At 41.7% G+C, this 18,714-nt stretch overlaps 1 protein-coding gene across 5 annotated transcripts in view; it reads right to left on the bottom strand.

Moving 5' to 3' along the window:
• heatr5a (HEAT repeat containing 5a) overlaps positions 1–18,714 on the bottom strand; it is a 45,690-nt gene that overhangs the window by 3,146 nt on the left and 23,830 nt on the right. For 2 of the 5 annotated variants that reach the window (XM_036593022.1, XM_036593023.1), the window contains exons 21-36: positions 15,768–15,937; positions 15,021–15,047; positions 12,765–12,909; positions 12,362–12,541; positions 10,131–10,358; positions 9,718–9,896; positions 6,525–6,593; positions 5,966–6,145; positions 4,679–4,913; positions 4,255–4,494; positions 3,927–4,054; positions 3,539–3,686; positions 3,013–3,285; positions 2,022–2,246; positions 1,685–1,836; positions 121–331 (exon numbers count right to left, since the gene is read on the bottom strand). In XM_036593022.1, coding sequence (XP_036448915.1) covers positions 121–331; positions 1,685–1,836; positions 2,022–2,246; positions 3,013–3,285; positions 3,539–3,686; positions 3,927–4,054; positions 4,255–4,494; positions 4,679–4,913; positions 5,966–6,145; positions 6,525–6,593; positions 9,718–9,896; positions 10,131–10,358; positions 12,362–12,541; positions 12,765–12,909; positions 15,021–15,047; positions 15,768–15,937 — 2,790 coding nt within the window. The remainder of the gene's footprint in view (positions 1–120; positions 332–1,684; positions 1,837–2,021; positions 2,247–3,012; positions 3,286–3,538; positions 3,687–3,926; positions 4,055–4,254; positions 4,495–4,678; positions 4,914–5,965; positions 6,146–6,524; positions 6,594–9,717; positions 9,897–10,130; positions 10,359–12,361; positions 12,542–12,764; positions 12,910–15,020; positions 15,048–15,767; positions 15,938–18,714) is intronic. The other 3 variants (XM_036593025.1, XM_036593026.1, XM_036593024.1) reach the window with 2 other exon arrangements.

Genomic DNA, 18,714 nt, shown 5'->3' with positions numbered 1-18,714 from the left:
TACAATGCATAAATCCAAGTAACCCTCCCCCAGAGGCAAATGACAGACAAATCTACACAAGGTAAATCTATTTTGTTAATTGAACTAAACTCAAGCACCATGTATGAAAGAAATACTGACGGTGTGTTTCCTCTGCGGCGAGCACGAGTGCCTCCATGGCTCCGACTCCATCCTGCACTGCCTGGAGCTCAGCAGCAGTCTGAGGCCGATTCTTCTCCACTTGCTGCAAATAACCCACTAATTGTCTGCCCAATGCCTGGATAAATGGCCCAGCTACTGCTGTTGGGCCCTGAAACACTGATGCCAACAACTGGTAACTCCTGCTCAGCAACTAGAGAGGAATAACCAAAGCTGTGTGTAAGGGAAAAGATATCAAATGCCCCAAACCTATAAACTACACACAGTCTGTGGATATTCTACATTAGAAGTGATGAAATAATTATATATGAATATATGAATTGTACACCAATGAGCCCAACCATTATGACCACTCAGAGATGAAGCAAATAACTGATAACTAATAATTAAATAATAAATCATTAAATAATTAATAATTAAAATAATTGATTTGATCTTAACATGGCACATGCCTGGTATATATTACATGGTAAACAACAGTCAGTTCTTGTAGCAGTTGACATGTTGGATGCAGGAGAAATGGGCAGGCATGAAGACCTGAGTGACTCTGACAAGGGACAAATTCTTATGGCCAGACAACTGGGTCAGAGCATTTCCAAAATGGCAAGGCTTGTGGGGTGCTCCTGGTCAGCTATGGCAAATACCTACCGACAGTGGTCCAAGAGGGAAAAAAACATGAACAGGTGACAGGGTATTGAGTGTCCAAAGCTCATTAATGCATAAGGGCAACAAAGGCAAACCTATCTGGTTCACACTGACAGAAAGGCTACTGTGGCATAAGTCACAGAAATTTTTAATGATTACCAGAGGAATGTATCCCAACACATCACACCGCATTGGGCTGCGCATCTGCCCATGCTATACCCTGTCCAATGCTGGAAGCACCTACAATGGGCATGCAAGCACTGGAACTGGACCTCAGAGCAAAGGAAAAAGGCCATCTCACCCAATGAGTCCTGTTTTGTTTTGTTTTTTTTTTACATCACATAGATGGTCATTTACCTGAGAAAGTGATGGTAAACATCAGACCAGGTTACTCCATCATGGCAATGGTATTCAATACCAGTGGCATCTTTCAGCAGGACAATGCGCTCTGCCACACTGCATATATTCTTCAAGAATTGTTTGAGGAACATGAGAGTTCAAGGTGTTGCCTTGGCCTCCAAATTTTCCACATCTCAATCCCAATGAGCATCTGTGGGATGTGCTACAACTCTATCAGCGGCGGCCCTACCTCGCAACTTACAGAACTTAAAAGACCAACAGCATTAGGCAAGTGGTCATAATGTTTTGGCTAATTAATGTAGATTTTCTGCATTTTAATTACATTATCACAAAAGGTCACACTTTACACAGTTACACATTTCTTTCAGTATACTGACTGCTCAGGAAAAATAAATTGAAACTCCATGAAACATTTAGAAACAACGCTTGAGGAAAACTATTTCTAAAATGCATTTGACAACTATGCCTTGTTACTTTCCCTAAGGAAATGCTGTATTCTCTACTGATCTACTGTGCTCCGCAGCTATGCTGCTCTGCTCACCATGGGGTCCTTGGACTCCAGGCTGGCTTGGAATTTGCAGACACAGAGTGACAGCAGTGGTTCCACTGTGATGACCTCAGCACTGGCAGACAGCAGGAAGATGGTGAGTGCTGTCAACAAGGTTTCCTCATCCACAACAGGCTCCATCTTATCTATACAAGCCAAACGACAACAGATCTAATGGACTGAATGTTCTTATGCTCTGTGAAGCAAGTTTCTGTTTTCAACTAAGCAGTGAGTTGAGGTTCACAAAGACAAACATCAATTTGAGATATATTAATGTAATGTATTTCATATGTGACGAGAAGAGTGGGAGAGATGACTGTGTGTGTGTTACCTGTATCCCAGCACTCCAGCAGTGTACTGAGAGCAGAGCGCAGAAGCTCGACCCATGCAGCACGACTCTTCTCAGCTCTGCTCATGGGACAGGACAAGACATTGCGCAGTGCTTGCAGGGCTCCAGATACCAGTATTCCTCTGTTTGCTGCAACAAACCCCCTCACTAGCTCCTTCAGCACCCCAAGCAGTAGATACAGCACAGTGGGCAACACGGACACGCTGCCTGACAAAACACCAGTGATTCTCAGTATCATATCATTCATACCCACCAGCCAGTACAGGCACTTCAAGTCAGTAATATGCATTTAGAACAGAACTATACAACGAGTGTGTCCAATTTCAAGCATAAATACCTTTATACTACGTGATGCATTCTTGGGAGCAGTATAATATATCCATTGTGTCTGTGTGCGCACGTGTGTGTCTGTATATATTAATCTGTTGGCCTACTCTTTTTTCCAGCTAGATGGAGCTGAGTTACTGGACTCTTTGGACTTGTGTGGAATTTGTAAATGCGACATTGGAGATTCACAAATCATTCATGTTTTATGAGTGATACCAGCACTTAACTGTGGAGATGCATAGCCAAAATTGGTAATGGCAGATTTTTGCTCTAAAAGACATAATGAAGAATTAGACATCAGGCAAATTATTATTTTAATTCTGGCTGATCTGCGCTGCAATATTATGATGTCAATAATATAAGCCAGGTAAGTGCACTCGCACTGTATTTGATTGTTGTTGTTACACCTATACCAGTATAGCATTTGTGTTGTAAAATAAATATGCATGGCTCCTGCTAAAAGGCAGTTGACTCTTACTTCCAATGTAGTATTTTTACTGATTAATTTTATTTAAATAGGCAACATATTTTTTGTTTAAGATATTCATCTAGAAAATAGTAGAACATCTGTTAGGACTACAATGTCAGGATGCGGATGACAAGTTTTTTTTTCCCCCCAAAAGTCTCTCTTGTCCATCTCTCTTACCCTCAGGCGAGCAAATGGAAGGCAGCTCTGAAAGGATCCCCAAAGCCGAAGTGACCAGCCTGCAGTCACTGACGCTGAGGGACCAGGGCAGGCCTCCCTGCCCAGTGGGACTGCCGGCTAGCCGTGGACTGAGCTGCGGTAGCTTCCGGACCAGTATACAGAGACAAAGCTCCAGAGCTCCAAACACAAGAGACTTCCCAGGGACCAGGCCACCCGTGTCTCGGCCCTCTCCAAACTCTGGTACTGTCTCCTTCTCAGCTGCACCATCATCCACTGAACAGAACAAACAGAGCAAAGAGAGACAAAAAAACTAAAGACAGTCTTAACAAACAGCAACAAAACACACGCAGCTATCCGTGACAGTAGCCAGATAGTAGCCAACAGCTGGTACAATATCATGCGCATAATGGTAATTGAGGCCTACTGCAAGGTAATGTTAGTATTTTTTGGCCCAACTGCTCCTTTAATCTGTACACTGACAGAAAAAGGCGATAGAACATATTGTCTATGTAGGACTTTCACTTACCTTCTGCGCTGTGGCGTTTCTCTCTGACATGCTCCTGAGCTGCACATACCACCTGCCGCACCAGCTCCAGCACAGCCAGCTGGACCCCCGGGGACTCACGTGTCACGATCAGCCTGTGCAGCACGCTGAGAAGCTCCACAGACAGTGCCTGCAGACACAACAAATACACACAGAGCCAGAAAGGCCAAAAATAACTAGTAGGCCAAAAGCACAGACACAAGTGACAAGAAGAGGTAATAAGAAACCAGACAGACCAAAGAAGCACATTTAAGATCATTATCAGTAGGCAATGCCACATTTAGAAGGATGAACACAAGAACCGTAACCTAAAGGGCTATATCTTCTATTAGTGGAGACTCAATGATAAGAGCACTGTATGTTGAAGTACCTGGTCATTGCCCACTTTTGAACGGGGCCAAGGCACATCGAGTAAGGCCTGCAGGGCACGAAGACATGAGGTGATGTTCTCCATTTGGTTCTGAGAGTGTGGTGAGCACAGGAACTCAACACTGATCCCTACAAATGTGAATCCGGACAACATCAGTCATTTTACATACAGGACGTGAGCACCAACTACTCTTTGGTCATCACAACAAGGACACTACAAGGTAGCAGGTTTTTAGAACTCCAATCTTATTGACTCCAAGAGTCAATCTTATGCAGTTAGATAGTTTAGTTAAATCTAAAGGCCAACATCAACTGAACAAGCTCCTCACCCAGGATGAGGTGGAGACGCTCAGTGCTGACATCCTCCGGGGACTTAATGCTGGCCAGAGTGGTGGACTGGCCCATGGAGGTGGGGGTGACAGGCCTGGAAAGGTTGGCTGGACCCTCGTCAACCATGATGAACTCTGTACTGTTGAGCCAGAGGGCGGTGGCATGGAGGATAGGAGCCCAGGCAAAACAGTAATGTTGACGAACCTGTTCCACGGTCTCTGCAGTATAGAATGAGCCGCCTGAGGCATAGAGGGAGAGTCCAATTACTCATATACCCTTACAAAACGATTTAACCAAATGGTCAACAACTGGTCAAATTAAAATGATCAAACACCAGTTTTATTACAATAACCCTCCGCGGGTTGAGAATGAGTCACTTTTTATCCTCTTTTCCTAACTGCTATGCTCTTTGTTAGCAGTAACCTGTGGCTGGGAGCTGACTGGCATAGGTTGGAGGCAGAGTGAGCAACGCATGGTCCTGCAGTGCGGCCAGCCACAGGCGGCTCAGCGTAGCCAGGTCACCCTGCACCAGCTTCAGCAGGCCAGCTCCTGCTGTCTCTGCAGTTCCATGATCCTCGCACTGTTCTTGTTGCTGTTCCTGGTGCCACACAGCAGGACTCTCCTTCTGCCTGGTGGTCTGCACTGCCACAATATACACCTAAAATGACAGATGCAGGTGGGAAAAACTGCTATTATGACTTTCTGAGATATTCACTCACTGAGCACTTTATTAGGTACTTCTACCTTGTATCTACACTCATTTTCCATGTTATCAGTCCACTTACCCCATAGGTGCAATTTGTAGCTCTACAATTACAGACTGTAGTCTATCTATTTCTCTGTATACTCTGTTATACTATACATAGTTTAATTAGGGATGTCCTGATTCGTTTTTTAGTCCCCCATTCTCATCCTTATATTATACAGTCCTTATATTATACAGCTGATACAGAGCCTCATCCGCTATGTGTGTTTTCATAGATACTATAGCTGCACAGTTCGGGTAAGTTTATGCTACTTTGCTGATACTACAGTAAATTTAGTTAATTTTAGACTGCCATTCTGGTCTGACATGTTTTGTTTGTCAGTGTACTTTTTGAAAATTACCATTTTATAGTGTGTTCATTATAGGCTTATGGCTGAATTGGACTGACTGATCTCATTACCAGTTTATATTTATATTATACGATATAACACAGGTATTAATTAGGGTTGCACCAATACGTGAATTCTGGGATGATGCCAATGTTTTTTGTGTACGAATCTATTTGTGCAGATACCTATCTATTTATAAAATTATATATAATTGTACCCATTAGAATTAGCATTACAGGGAAATGTGACATTTATTTATTGGGTTACAATACAGTAAAATGAATAAAATGCCGACAAAATGCAAACAAGTGCTGATAAATGTTGATTTAAAAAAAAATCTTCTGAATTTTTAAATTGCTCCAAGGATCTATGGGGTCAGTTCAGGGAACTAAATGCACAGATACAAGGCCCAGAAAGAAGAATCCAAAACAGGCTGAAGCTTTTTAGACCTACATTGATGCAATGCCCATTTGGCAACTGATTGAATACACAGAGTTTGCAGTAAAAGCTCACAACATTCAGACTTGTTTGTACCAGGCTATAATGTGGGTCAACTAATGGTGCACCAATGGAACACCATGTTTAGCTTGATGGAAGTAAGCCGGTCCTTCTCACCTCTGCCCAGGCTTTGAGCACAGCCAGTGTCTCCATGGTGAAAGTGCTCTCATTATAGAAGGGATTGAGCACATCTCGCCCTCCCTGAACCTTGACCAGCGAGGACGCCAGAAGCTGGTGCACCCTCCTCAGGTCCCGGAGATCGCTGACGACCCCGCTGGTGATCCATGCACTACAAACCTGCACAGCAACAAAAAGAACAAGAAAAGAACTCAGTGCTCCCAAGGCAACCTCTGAAAGAGCTCTTTTAAGGGCTGTGGTAAACAGCTAATGCTCAGAGGGAAAAAGTAGGTCAAGCAGACCCCAAGTGTATTCAAGTTATTTGAAAAACAATCATCACACCGTACTGAAGGAGACAAACCGCAGTGTCATATTTGTTAAATGACTCCAGGTCAACATACCTAAACTGCAGCATTTCAAATGACAGCTTGACAGCAAGAAGCTTTGCAGTTTGAATCTCTAACTGTGAGCTAGCCAGTGTAGTCATTAGTTAAGGGGACACAATTTTAAAACAGAGCATAAACACCATGTGTTTTTCTTAAGCATAGAAGGGCCAGACCTGACAGGCTTTAGCAGTGACGTCAGGTGGGGCATCCACACTAAAAGCAGGTCTCAGAGCAGCTCCCACCTTCAAACAAAAAAGTCTATTAGTATATGACGTACTGTCAGTGTTTCAAAGGATGAGCACCAAATCATTTTTTCAACTTCATTTGACTTACTGCAAACCAGCAGCAACTTTTCACAGAATTTATAACAAACTTATAGTAAATAGTTTGTCATATTACCAAAAAGAAGTCTTAGCTAAGCACACAGAGACAACCTAATCTGGTATAACTGAGACTCCTCTATGTTTCTCTCTCTCTCTCTCTCATTCTCAGAGAGACAGAGAGACAGAAAGAGAAAGAGAAAGAGAGAGAGAGAGAGAGAGAGAGAGAGAGAGAGAGAGAGAGAGAAAGAAAGAAAGAAAAGAAAGAAAGAAAGAGAGAGAGAGAGAGAGAGAGAGAGAGAGAAAAAATGATACTCCAGAAGATAATAACCTAAGAGCACTAATGCACTACAGCAATTAACTAATGGACTACAACAAGATGTATCATCCATGGTGAAAAAAATAAAATACAAAAACATTAAACCTATAAAAATACAGTGCATCCCCAAATATTGGCAGCCCTGGTAGACGTTAGCAAAACAGGCTATAAAAAAACATTATTGCTAATCTTAGTTATTTTGATCTCAGATATATTAACAAAAAATCTAACCCTTATTCGAAAATGTAGTGATTGTACTTAAACAACCAGTTAAGACTTTGTTAAATATTTGCTGACACACAGGCAAAACTATCTTAGTCATCCATCACTATGAGAAAGACCAGAGAATGCAGCAGTGATTTGCAGCAAAAGGTTGTTGAACCGCACAAATCAGGAAATGACTACAAGACAATAGCTAAACAGTTGAAAATGCCTATTTTAACTATGAGGGCAATAATTAAGAAGTATGAAACAACTGGACATGTTAAGAATCTGCCATGAAAAGGACGTATGTCAATACTGACCCCACACACAGTAAGAAAGATGGTTAGAGTGGCGAAAGAATGTTCAAGAATCACAACCAAGCACCACCTACATGGCCACAAGTTGTTTGGGAGGGTTGCCAGAAGGAAGCCTCTGCTGTCAAGGAACAACAAACTCAAGTGCCTAAATTTGCCTGACCTTACCGGAACTTTCAGTGGGACCGTCTTCTATGGTCAGATGAGACCACAAACAAAAAAAAAAAACCTTATGCCAACAACAGACACTTTGTGCCAATGCCAAACCCACAAACAAAGGTGGGTTTGGCATGGACACAAAGATAGCCATGCAGAAAAGTACCTCTTCCCCACTATTATGTATGGTGGTGGATCTGTAATACTGCGGGACTGTTTCTTTCAAAGGCCCTGGACAACTTTTTTGAATACATGGTATCAGGAACTCTTGAGTACAAGCACATATTAAATCAAAACCTGACTGCCTCAGCCAGAAAGCTTAAACTGAGCCATGGCTGGATCTTCCAGTAGGACAATGATCAAAATCACACCTAAAAAATAGCAAAAAATGGTTCACTGACTACACAATAGAGATGAATCGCTATGAAAAATTTAATATTGCGATTACAGTGCCCAACATTAGCACGGTTATGAGTCTTATTGTGGTATCATTAAAATGAGCTAAAATTTTCAAAAACTACTCACACACAAATCATTTCACCAATCTTCATATTGAAAACTACAAATAAAATGAGCAGAATTTGCAGTCTTTGTGCACATAAATGTTAAAATAATAATACAGGCAATATCTTATGTTAACATATGAAAACCACATCAAATGTGGTGACACCATGTGGCCATGAGAGGTTCAAATGGTTCAAACATAAATGTTCAAACGTTTCTCGTTGTGTTCTTAATGTCAATTCAGTACAGACTACTTCCCCCCTAATAAGCTGAATTAGGCTATCAAAATATCCTAATTATTCTTTTAATGCTGGTAACATTTTCTGATAAGGACATCTAGACAATCAAACTATCCTACCTGCAGTTTTAATACAATGGTGAAGTCAGCATAGTATTCGCCAGCTTCTTGTTCGAATTTTCCACCTTAAATGGTGCACCGGTATGACATTTCGGCAAGGAAGCACAATTCATTGGAACACATGTCACAATATAGTAGGGAGGTCACGGAAATGAATCGTAAGATTTGAAATGTTGCCCCCTTTCGCAGCGATTTTCTTTTTGCATGTTCTGCAGACAGGGTGACCATCTTCAATCAAGATTCCCTCTGTAAACCAAAATACGACCATACTTCTGACTTAGACCTCTTAGAAACCTGAAAAATCTCCGGAGCGCTGTCACTGGCTTCCACCATGTTCACACGGACACAAAACAAACCCACAATGCGTGCTTGCGCCCTTGCATCTGGGAGACTGTTGCTAACTTTGGTTGATGCTGAAAAGTATTTCAAAGTTTTTCAGACTGCAGTAAACGACCACAATTTTAATGATAATTAAAATCTGAAATGGTAATACTAACCACCTGCAATTTTACCATGGTCTACCGTGAAACCGGTAACCGTTTCATTACTACACAATCAAGGTTTTGAAATGGTCATCCGAAAGAAAAGAAAACCTGTGGGATGAGCTGAAGAGGACAGTCCACAAGTGTAAACCTGAGAATCTGAAGGATCTGGAGAGATTGTGTGTAGAGGAATAGTCTCAGATCCCTTGCCTTATGTTCTCCAGTCTCATTAAGCATTACAGGAGAAGACCCAGAGCTGTTATGTCATTTTTTGCAAAAGGAGGCTGCACAAAGTACTAAATGAAGGGGTGCCAACAACTGTGGCACACATAGATTTGTGAAAAATATTTATTTTATGATGAGATTTAGTGTTTTTTCTTTCAATCATTGTACTTCACGTTGTTTTTTTTATGTTTTAATGAAAGATCAAAAGGATAAGCAACAAATAATTTTTTCAGCTTGTTTTGCTTTTGTTTACCAGGAGTGCCAACATTTGTGGAGGGCACAGTACATTTTTATATTTGTTTAATAGACTGCTCGTGTCTGTGTTGCATGAGAACTACGGATTTAAGCAACCCACACAGTCTGTCAAGGAAAGACCTTCATGTCACAGATGTGCAGCCGATCTTTTCGAAAGACAGGAAACGTCATAGGCGGAACATACTCGAAGAAGAGCTCAATTCTGTGTATGTATTACTGGGACTCTTACGATGGCCTGGTACTGCTCTACAATGACATGCCCGGGGAACTCTGGTTCTGTAACACTGGCAAATTTGCGGATGATGACAAGTAGCATCTGCAAGCCGGCCAGCCGGAGCTGCTCACTGTGGTCCGTTGCTGCCATGAAGGCCATGCGTACCAGATCGGCCAAATGGAGAACCAGGAAATCTAAAGGAGAAAAAATGCAGTGTGTGTCAGAAAGTTGAAATGTCTGGGACAACAACAATTCACACAGAGATCTGAGAATTTAGCCACATATTAACAGTGCTGGTCAGATTGGTCTGAGCAAAAACACAGGCAGGAGATCCATGAAGATGCGATGAGCAACACCTAAAGACAGTTATTGGAGGGCTTTGTTCTCTTTAAGAACAAAAAGGATTACGTCTAGCAGAGCAGCCTGACCTGTGGACTCGTGCAAGCGCTGCTCCTGAGCCAGCACCATGTCAAAGTGAGCCGGATCTCCGCTCTCACACTGCACTATAATGCGGCAAACACATTCAACAGCAAACACTCGCGTAGACCATCGCAAGCTGTTGAAGGGCCCGCTGTGCTCACGCTTGGCATGGAAGGCAGAAGAGTCATCAGTATCCTCTTCCTGGTTGGTCTCCACCAGTGTGATTACTGCCGAGTCTGACAACATATACACAAAATAAAACGAAATGCAATGACAAAAGGTAGTGGAACACTTATGTTAAGGTGCTTGTTGATGACCTTCAAAGAAAAACAACCAAACAACGAATTCTTTCTTTCTCGTATAGCTAGCCATCAAAGAAAGTCAGTGTAAAAGGAAACCAATAGCATGTGCTTAATATGTACACTGATCAGGCATAACATTATGACCTCCTCCTTGTTTCTACGCTCATTGTCCATTTTATCAGCTCCACTTACTATATAGGTGCACTTTGTAGTTCTACAAAGACTTCAGTCCATCTGTTTCTCTGCATACTTTGTTAGCCCCCTTTTACCCTGTTCTTCAGTGGTCAGGATCTCCATGGACCTTCACAGAGCAGGTGCTATTTGGGTGGTGGATCATTCTCAGCACTGCAGTAACACTGACGTGGTGGTGGTGTGTTAGTGTGTGTTGTGCTGGTCTGAGTGGATCAGACACAGCAGTGCTGCAGAGTTTTTAAACACCTCAGTGTCACTGCTGGACTAGGAATAGTCCATCAACTAAAAATATCCAGCCAACAGCGTCCTGTGGTCAGCGTCCTGTGACCACTGGTGAAGGACTAGAGGATGACCAACACAAACTGTGCAGCAGCAGATGAGCTATCGTCTCTGACTTTACATTTACAAGGTGGACTGACAAGGTAGGAGTATCTAATAGAGTGGACAGTGAGTGGACACAGTATTTAAAAACTCCAGCAGCACTGCTGTGTCTTACCCCTCGTACCAGCACAACACACACTAACACACCACCACCACATCAGTGTTGCAGTACTGAGACTGATCCACCACCCAAATCGTACCTCCTCTGTGAGGGTCCATGGGGGTCCTGACCACTGAAGAACAGGGTAAAAGGGGGCGAACAAAGCATGCAGAGAAACAGATGGACTACAGTCTGTAATTGTAGAACTACAAAGTGCACCTATATAGTAAGTGGAGCTGATAAAATGGACAATTAGCGTAGAAACAAGGAGGAGGTCATAATGTTATGCCTCATCAGTGTACTTCCTATAAAACATCTTTCATGTGGCCGTGTCACAATGGCACTAATCTGACAGTCCTTCTTTCTAAACTATTGAACTTTAAAATTAGCTATTTTCAATAAAACCACTACACATAAATCTTAACTATGTAAGATTATTTTGTTAAAATGGAAAAGTAGCAGCATTACTGGGGTAAAAAGGAGTTTTTCTGAATATGTCATATGTCTTTACTATTAACGTCACTCACACAGACTCAGAAAGAAAATTCCTCACAATGTTTAATTGTACATAATTCACTTACATCATCGGAAGACACGTCCTTTACCAAGTTTTGCCTGAGCTCTCTTTTGATACTTTTTCAACACGTTCACAAAAACATCAGATTCATCTGCTCGTAGGGGTCTAAAGCAAAAGGTCTAAACAACCACACACACACACAGACACACACACACACACATTTTCTAAACCGCTTATCTTTCTGGGTCGCAGGGGGGGGTGCTTGAGCCTATCCCAGTGGTCATTGGGCAGAAGGCAGGAAAAACCCAGGACAGGTCGCCAGTCCATTGCAGGGCAGACAGACATATACGTTCACACCTAGGGGCAATTTAGCGTGTCCAGTTGGCCTGACTGCATGTCTTTGGACTGTGGGAGGAAACCAGAGTACCTGGAGGAAACCCACTGATGTGTTAATCTTTCTGAATAGTATTGATCTTGCCTGAAGTTTCCATCCTCGCTAAAATGGCACCTATTAATTCAAGAGTGCAAAGGGCTGGTGAGGTTACAGGTATTTATTCCAACAAAGCAGGAGATCAAGTGATCAATTGCTTGTGAAATGGCCCACGATTTGATTTAACAAGTGTGAATGCGCTCCTGCTTGTTTGGAATGAAAACCCGCAGCCCTTTGAGGACAAGACTGGACACCCCTGTATATTTCATCTTTAGCATTTCTTCCATTAACATGTTAGGGGTGAGACATGGATTCACCAGAGGATGCGGAGAGCACGTCCTTGCAGAGCTTTAGCCAGTGGGCCAGTTCACTCTCAGCAGCGGAGCTCATCATATGAACCAGCGTATCCTTGATGTCTTGGCGGAGCCGGGGGTCTGACTCCCGATCCAGCAGGCTGAACAGGGCTCCCTCCAGACCTACTTCTTTAATTGTCACATCTGCAAGACAAAACCAGACAGAACTTAGATCCAAACATGTTGAAGATTTATATGGAAGAGGAAATTCTTGTTTATTCTCAGTGCTCATGATGGCTCTGTAACATCATTTCTTGTTAAGATCCTTTAAGGTAAGTTCTAGGAAAGAAATTACTGAGTAAGACTTTCATTCCCTTCACATGTGAGACAGAAAATGAGATAGTAAGTGTTGGTGGTGTTGACTCACCCAGCTGTGTGTTATCTCTTCGAGGCAGCTCCTTCACCAGTGCCACAGCGTGCTCAGACACCTCCACAGTCTCACGCTGGGCCAGCTGCCGCAAGCATGCTACAACTGCTCGTCGTAGGGACAGGTACAGACTGCACAGGTTTACCTGGACATACATCACACACAATATTGTTTCTATTGTTTCTTATATTCTTGATTTTTTTTTTTACTGTGCAAAAACCAGAGATCACCATTCACTTATTTAACTTCCCATCATTAAGTACAAGTTATTTGTTTTTCTGGAGATACTTTTAAGAAGATATAAGATAAAGAAATTGCAGTTCTCAGAACAATGGACTGACCACCCGAATCGGACTTCAACATCACTGAACATGTTTTGGTTTACTTGGATCATGAGAAACAGAACATGCAGACTTCTAAGACTTAACATTTAAGTGTGGACACTAAGTGCAGTGCGGAGTGTGGACACTGTTAAATATGTTTTTCTGAGGCTAAAAAATTAATAAATTGTATTAAATGGCCATTTTGAATGGAAATTGGAAACTGGAAATTAAATAAATGAAGTGCGGCCTCTGACCTTTGGACAGTACTGTAAAATATTCACCATTTGTGGAACTGGAGCTGTATGAACAGCAAGTCCTCAAGTGCATGACAGACAAATACACAAAGAAACAGAAAAAACAGCAACAGAAGTGTCAGTGGCCTGCCACGGACAGCAGTCTGTGGTAGCCAAGATGCAGTTAACCCTGTAACACTTAACCAAATCGGCAACAAATCCAATTTCTGTACTGAGAGTAAAAGTGTAAGTAAGGAAGCAGGGCTACTGCCAAGGTTTGTTTCTACAATCAAATGATACAACTGACAGAAATTGTAAAGTAATATTATTCACAGAGAACTACTGTGTAGACATGCCAAAAGAACAAGCATACTTATGACAACAGAGTGCTCTACCAATTTTAAAGGTGGAGTGAGCGACTCTGGAGAAAAGTTGACATTTGAATTCAACAGCAAAACAAATACACCCCTCCCTTCAGTGCTCCTTCAGAAGCTCTGCCCCCCAAATTCATGGATGCGTGCTGCCAAGGCGAATGACACTGGGCTAGCAAACTTGTTTTTTTAGATCTTTGCGGCCATAAAACCCTTCGAAAACGCTCTACAGATAAATAGCAAGACAATCAGCTTCTTGTCTGAATTTTTCCATTCCACCTTAAATGGGGCAGCAGAAGCTTGCAAATATGAAGCCAACTTCAGCCTCGTCAACTCTCAGAGGTCTCTCAACCACTGAAACGCCTCCTCGACGTTAACATGGCTTCTCGCCCTTGCCTGATCTAACAACTTCTTTCTCAGTCTTGGTTCTTCAGATTGTCTCCTCTTTGGCTGTTTCTCGTCTATTTCTCCCTCTTGACAAAGCATGGAGTTCAGCACATAGCATATGCCAGACATACAGTAGGTCATATAGTAAACTACCTTTATATAACTCTCAAAAACCATCTAACTACGTTAAGAAGGTTATAGTTTTTGAAAGGAATGAGTCATCATAAATTTTTTTTTGTGCTACCATTAACATCATATGGCTTTAGAGCCCATATATCAAACACAAGGCCTGTGGGCCAGATCAAGCCTGCAACACAATCCTATCCAGCCCGCGAAATTATTGTAAATTTCTTTTAATATTAGCCCATTATACAATGCCCTGCACTACAATATCATATCACTAAACACACTAGCTACATTTCAGCTGCAGTTCAACCAATATAAAACATAAGTGTTCTCTGGGCCATGGATTTGTTGAGATTTTTTAATATGGCCCTTTTAGTGGTTGAGTTTGACACCCCTGCTTTAGAGGGATAAAGCTTGCAACACAAGCGTGACATTTAGGCAACAACAATGCTAATAGTCTGAAAGCTGTCTTACTAATTCCCAGTGTGTGTGTGTGTGTGTAAACTTTAGCATTATAAGCCTTGTGAATATAAATCCCTGGCATTAGCCCTGCAGTGACAGACTGTGACAGCTCATGCTCAAAACCAGAATGCCTGTTTGGTTAGTCTGCATTATGAAAAATGTAAACAAAACAACTGAGAGTGACAGGGAGAGGAAGATGAAGAGAGAGGGGGAGAGGGAGACAGAATAAAGATAGCAAGGCTAGTGAGAGACAAATTACACCGCATGAGGAAGGAAAAAAAGGAGCAAACAGAAAACATCATTTAAAACTGCAGCCTGGTGGTGTGTGGGGGGGTGGGGGGTGGGGTGACGTACCAACACAGAATAATCCAACAAGATCTCCTGAACGAGAGAATAGAGAACATCACGGTCATGACAAGAGAGGGAAACTCAAGCAGCATGGAACACGTCAGCTCTGCTCGAGTCTGAATCTGAGGACTACTGATGATGACTACTATTTGTTCTACTAAACATCTGATGAGCAAATACTTGGGGTAAACATTTGCAATCTAAGGGACCAAAAAAAAGACAAAATAACATAAAGCCAAAAAAGCACTTGTGCATACAGTCACATGCAAAAGGGCACCCTTAGACAAATTACGTTTTGTTGAATTTCGTAGTGAAAATAAATATACATCCTCTACAGTACACATACTTCTGCACATTTAATCCACAATTACTGCTTATTTGCTGAATTTAAACTTAAAACTTAATAAAAATGTGAAATATGTCCTGTGCAAAAGTAATGGCAAATTTCATTTTAATGTTTTTCTTTCCCCAATATGGTAAGCTTAGCAAATAAACAGCAATTGTGCACTTAAATGTGCAGAAAATATTTAAGTGTGTTGTCTGTAACTTATTTTCAACAAAAGCAATTTGACTGAGGGTCAAATTGCAGAAGACTGTACATAGAGTGAATATTCAGGGATCTGTGTTTAAATATGAGATAATATATGTGTTTGCGGCTTATCTGCATGTATGTCTGTGTCCCTGTGAGAGAGTGTGTGTTCTTGAGAGCGAGAGAGAGATCGAGCAAGTAGAGCGTGTGTTGTGTACACTCACGCAGAGGCTGGGCACCAGGCTGGCCAGGTTGACGTGGCGGGGTGAGAACATGTGCAGCTGCTGCAGGCAGGTGATGGCCTGGGCCTGCACCAGACAGTCTGGACTGTCCTGCATCACTGCACAACCCACTAAACACGAAGTCCTCACTGCACAAACACCTGCACCCTCCCCTGGACAAAACACATAAGCATATATGTCACATCAACTGGAAATCTGAATTACAATCACTTTATTTGCAGGTATGTGTCATTTACATCCTTGGCACTAGGGAATGGGCAATTTGACGGCTCTGAATCAACAATATTTTTTGCATAAGGTGGTGATCAGCAACTTTGCAGCTAAATTGCACGTTTAACATGGAGAAAGAAGACAAACACTAGTCAGAGTGATATTACCAACCATTATATTGGACTAAACACCAAGAACAAATATGAGAGTTTGAGATGAAATGACAGCACGCATGTGACTGTCTGTAGGCTCTGCAGAAAACAATTTAATGCCACCATAATTAAATGCAGATTTTAATACTTTCTGCTAAAATATTTGACCTATAAGGAGATTAATACCAAAATCAATATTGGCCAACTCCACTTGGCAATCCCCTCTACACAGAACACCACACTAACAAATACACAAAATGGACTGACATTACTGATTTAGGTTATAGATAAAGTTGAAGATTGTGATGGACAACAATATGAAAATCATTTGTTATACACTGCTGAATGAGAATAGCCCGCCAAACAAAAATTTTCAGCCAATGATGTCTTGCGGCCAGAAACTGACCACTGATGATCAAAAAAAGATGACCACAGTACTATTCAGATGGAATTAGTCCTGCATGGGGAGGATTAATGTTTTACCACAGGAAGTCTGTAACGCTTCTGACTGATTTGCACATGACGATCAATCTCGTTATAACATGAGGCCACTCATTTTACACACTGCCGCCACACCAAAAAGATTTCAGCTGTATGTTCAGCTGCTCACTAAAACATGTCCAAACTTTTAAAGTGCCCACTAAAGTCGTAAAATAAATCACAATTGTTATTGATTTATTATTGTTATGCCCAAGAAACTACAAAAAATATAGGAGCGTCTCTAAACCACAACAAAGATATCTGAATATTCACAATTATACAAAGTGTAAACGACTCCCTGCTGCACCATTTCTAAACAATGCCCCTTCCTCCCACTACCCTGCACACTGTCTCTACATTTGAGTAGGTGAGACAAAGAGGAAACAAAAATGAGCATCCACTTTAACATTAATAATCAGAAAAACTGTCTTTATGTTACTCTAGCACCAGTCACTCGATTTCACTCACTCAGATTCTCGCTAAGGTAACATCGGTCTCTGGTGCTGACGAGGATGTGAATTTAAAGTAACTTAAGCTAACAGCTCCAACACAAAAACACAGGTTTACTTGCTCAGATTTGAGTCTTTATTCTCTAAACTTGCAACAGTGAGGCTTCAATGAGCTGGAATAAACCTGCATGGTTGTGTGTATAGCTGTTTAGACCTTATCGCTAAGATTACGGCAGCTTCTAGTGCTAACATCTAGCAGTGCAACACTAACCATCTACTTAATTTCCCTAAATTCTGCAAACAGCCCAGACTGAAACATCATCACACAGATGTTTACCTCGGCATTATGGGACAGATAACAGCACGTTCTGCAGCTAAATGGCAAATATTATACCCCCCAAAAAAAACGAAAAACAAAAACAAAACCAACAACAAAAAAAAGTGCACTGGACAAGGGAGGAGACTTTGCATCTCATTTCAGTGTGGGCTGCCGCCTGTTATCAACAGCAATTCGAAATGACGGTGCATAATCACAGCGGACAGGAGGAAATATACACAAAATTGTTGATTTTAGTCTTGAACTTGAGAGTTATGGAATTGGATCAAATCAAGCTTCATTTTAGCTGTTAGCCTTGTCTTCAGGTCGCAAAAAAAAAGAAAAAAAAACAAAGGTGCCATTTTTAATTATTTTAATTATTATTTTTAATTACATCACTGTGATGCCAATTCGAGCATGACTACTAATACCGAGTGAGCTCAGCGTTCCTCAAATTATATAAGGAGATTTGTAGGAGATGCAGATTCATACTGGATTAAACTCAAAGATCTCGTCAGCAATCATTCAAATTACAGCACCTCCCCAGGTAAATCTAATCCAGCTCAGGATAGAGGATCTGGACGGGACTAAAATCACAGAGAAACAACTGTAATAATTAATTTACCCAAGCTACCCATGTACTAAGCATGTCCACTTAACACAGTACTTAAACAGGTATATTGTCTCTGATTTTACATCTACAAGTTAGACTAACAAGATAAGTAAGTCTGATAGAGTGGACAAGAAATGTTTACTAGTGTTTAAAAACTCCAGCAACACTGCTGGGTCTGATCTCCCATTTGTTGTTGCATTTCCTCATTGTCACACTTCAGCTCTGCTAAAAATAAAATGTATTTGCATCCCTCCTTGCAATTGCATTTTCACTGTCAGTGAGGCTTACTGTCAATCAAACACTGCGGATGGGATGTTGGGGGCACGTTTTAAGAGGAAGCAATGGGAAACTCTAAACTTTGGCTGTACAGGTGCATTAGCAACCGCTGCTAGTGACATTTTAAACTCAGCAACCAGGGCGAGGATAATCTTGTCCAAAGTTATTTCTGCGTGGAAGTGATTTCTGATCGACTAGGAGAGCTTGTGCCTGCACATCGACCATGACTGGCTTCGGGCAGAGGCTTCAAGGACTGTATGAGTGGACGAAACAGTGCAAGACACTAAAACAATGTGCTCCTGGCATCCCAAAGCCTATTTCTTCCTTTTCAACAGAGACTACTGCCAACTTTAACTGAATATGTCACTGTAGTATTTAGATGCTGAATAAGATATGGGCAAACTCAGAAAAGCTTGGCGCTGTATTGCAGGAG

This window comes from Colossoma macropomum, unplaced genomic scaffold (genome assembly GCF_904425465.1).
Source record: "Colossoma macropomum unplaced genomic scaffold, Colossoma_macropomum, whole genome shotgun sequence".
NCBI classification, from domain to species: Eukaryota; Metazoa; Chordata; class Actinopteri; order Characiformes; family Serrasalmidae; genus Colossoma; species Colossoma macropomum.
The sequence above is the reverse complement of the archived record's forward strand: the minus strand, read 5'-3'. Positions and strand labels throughout refer to the sequence as shown.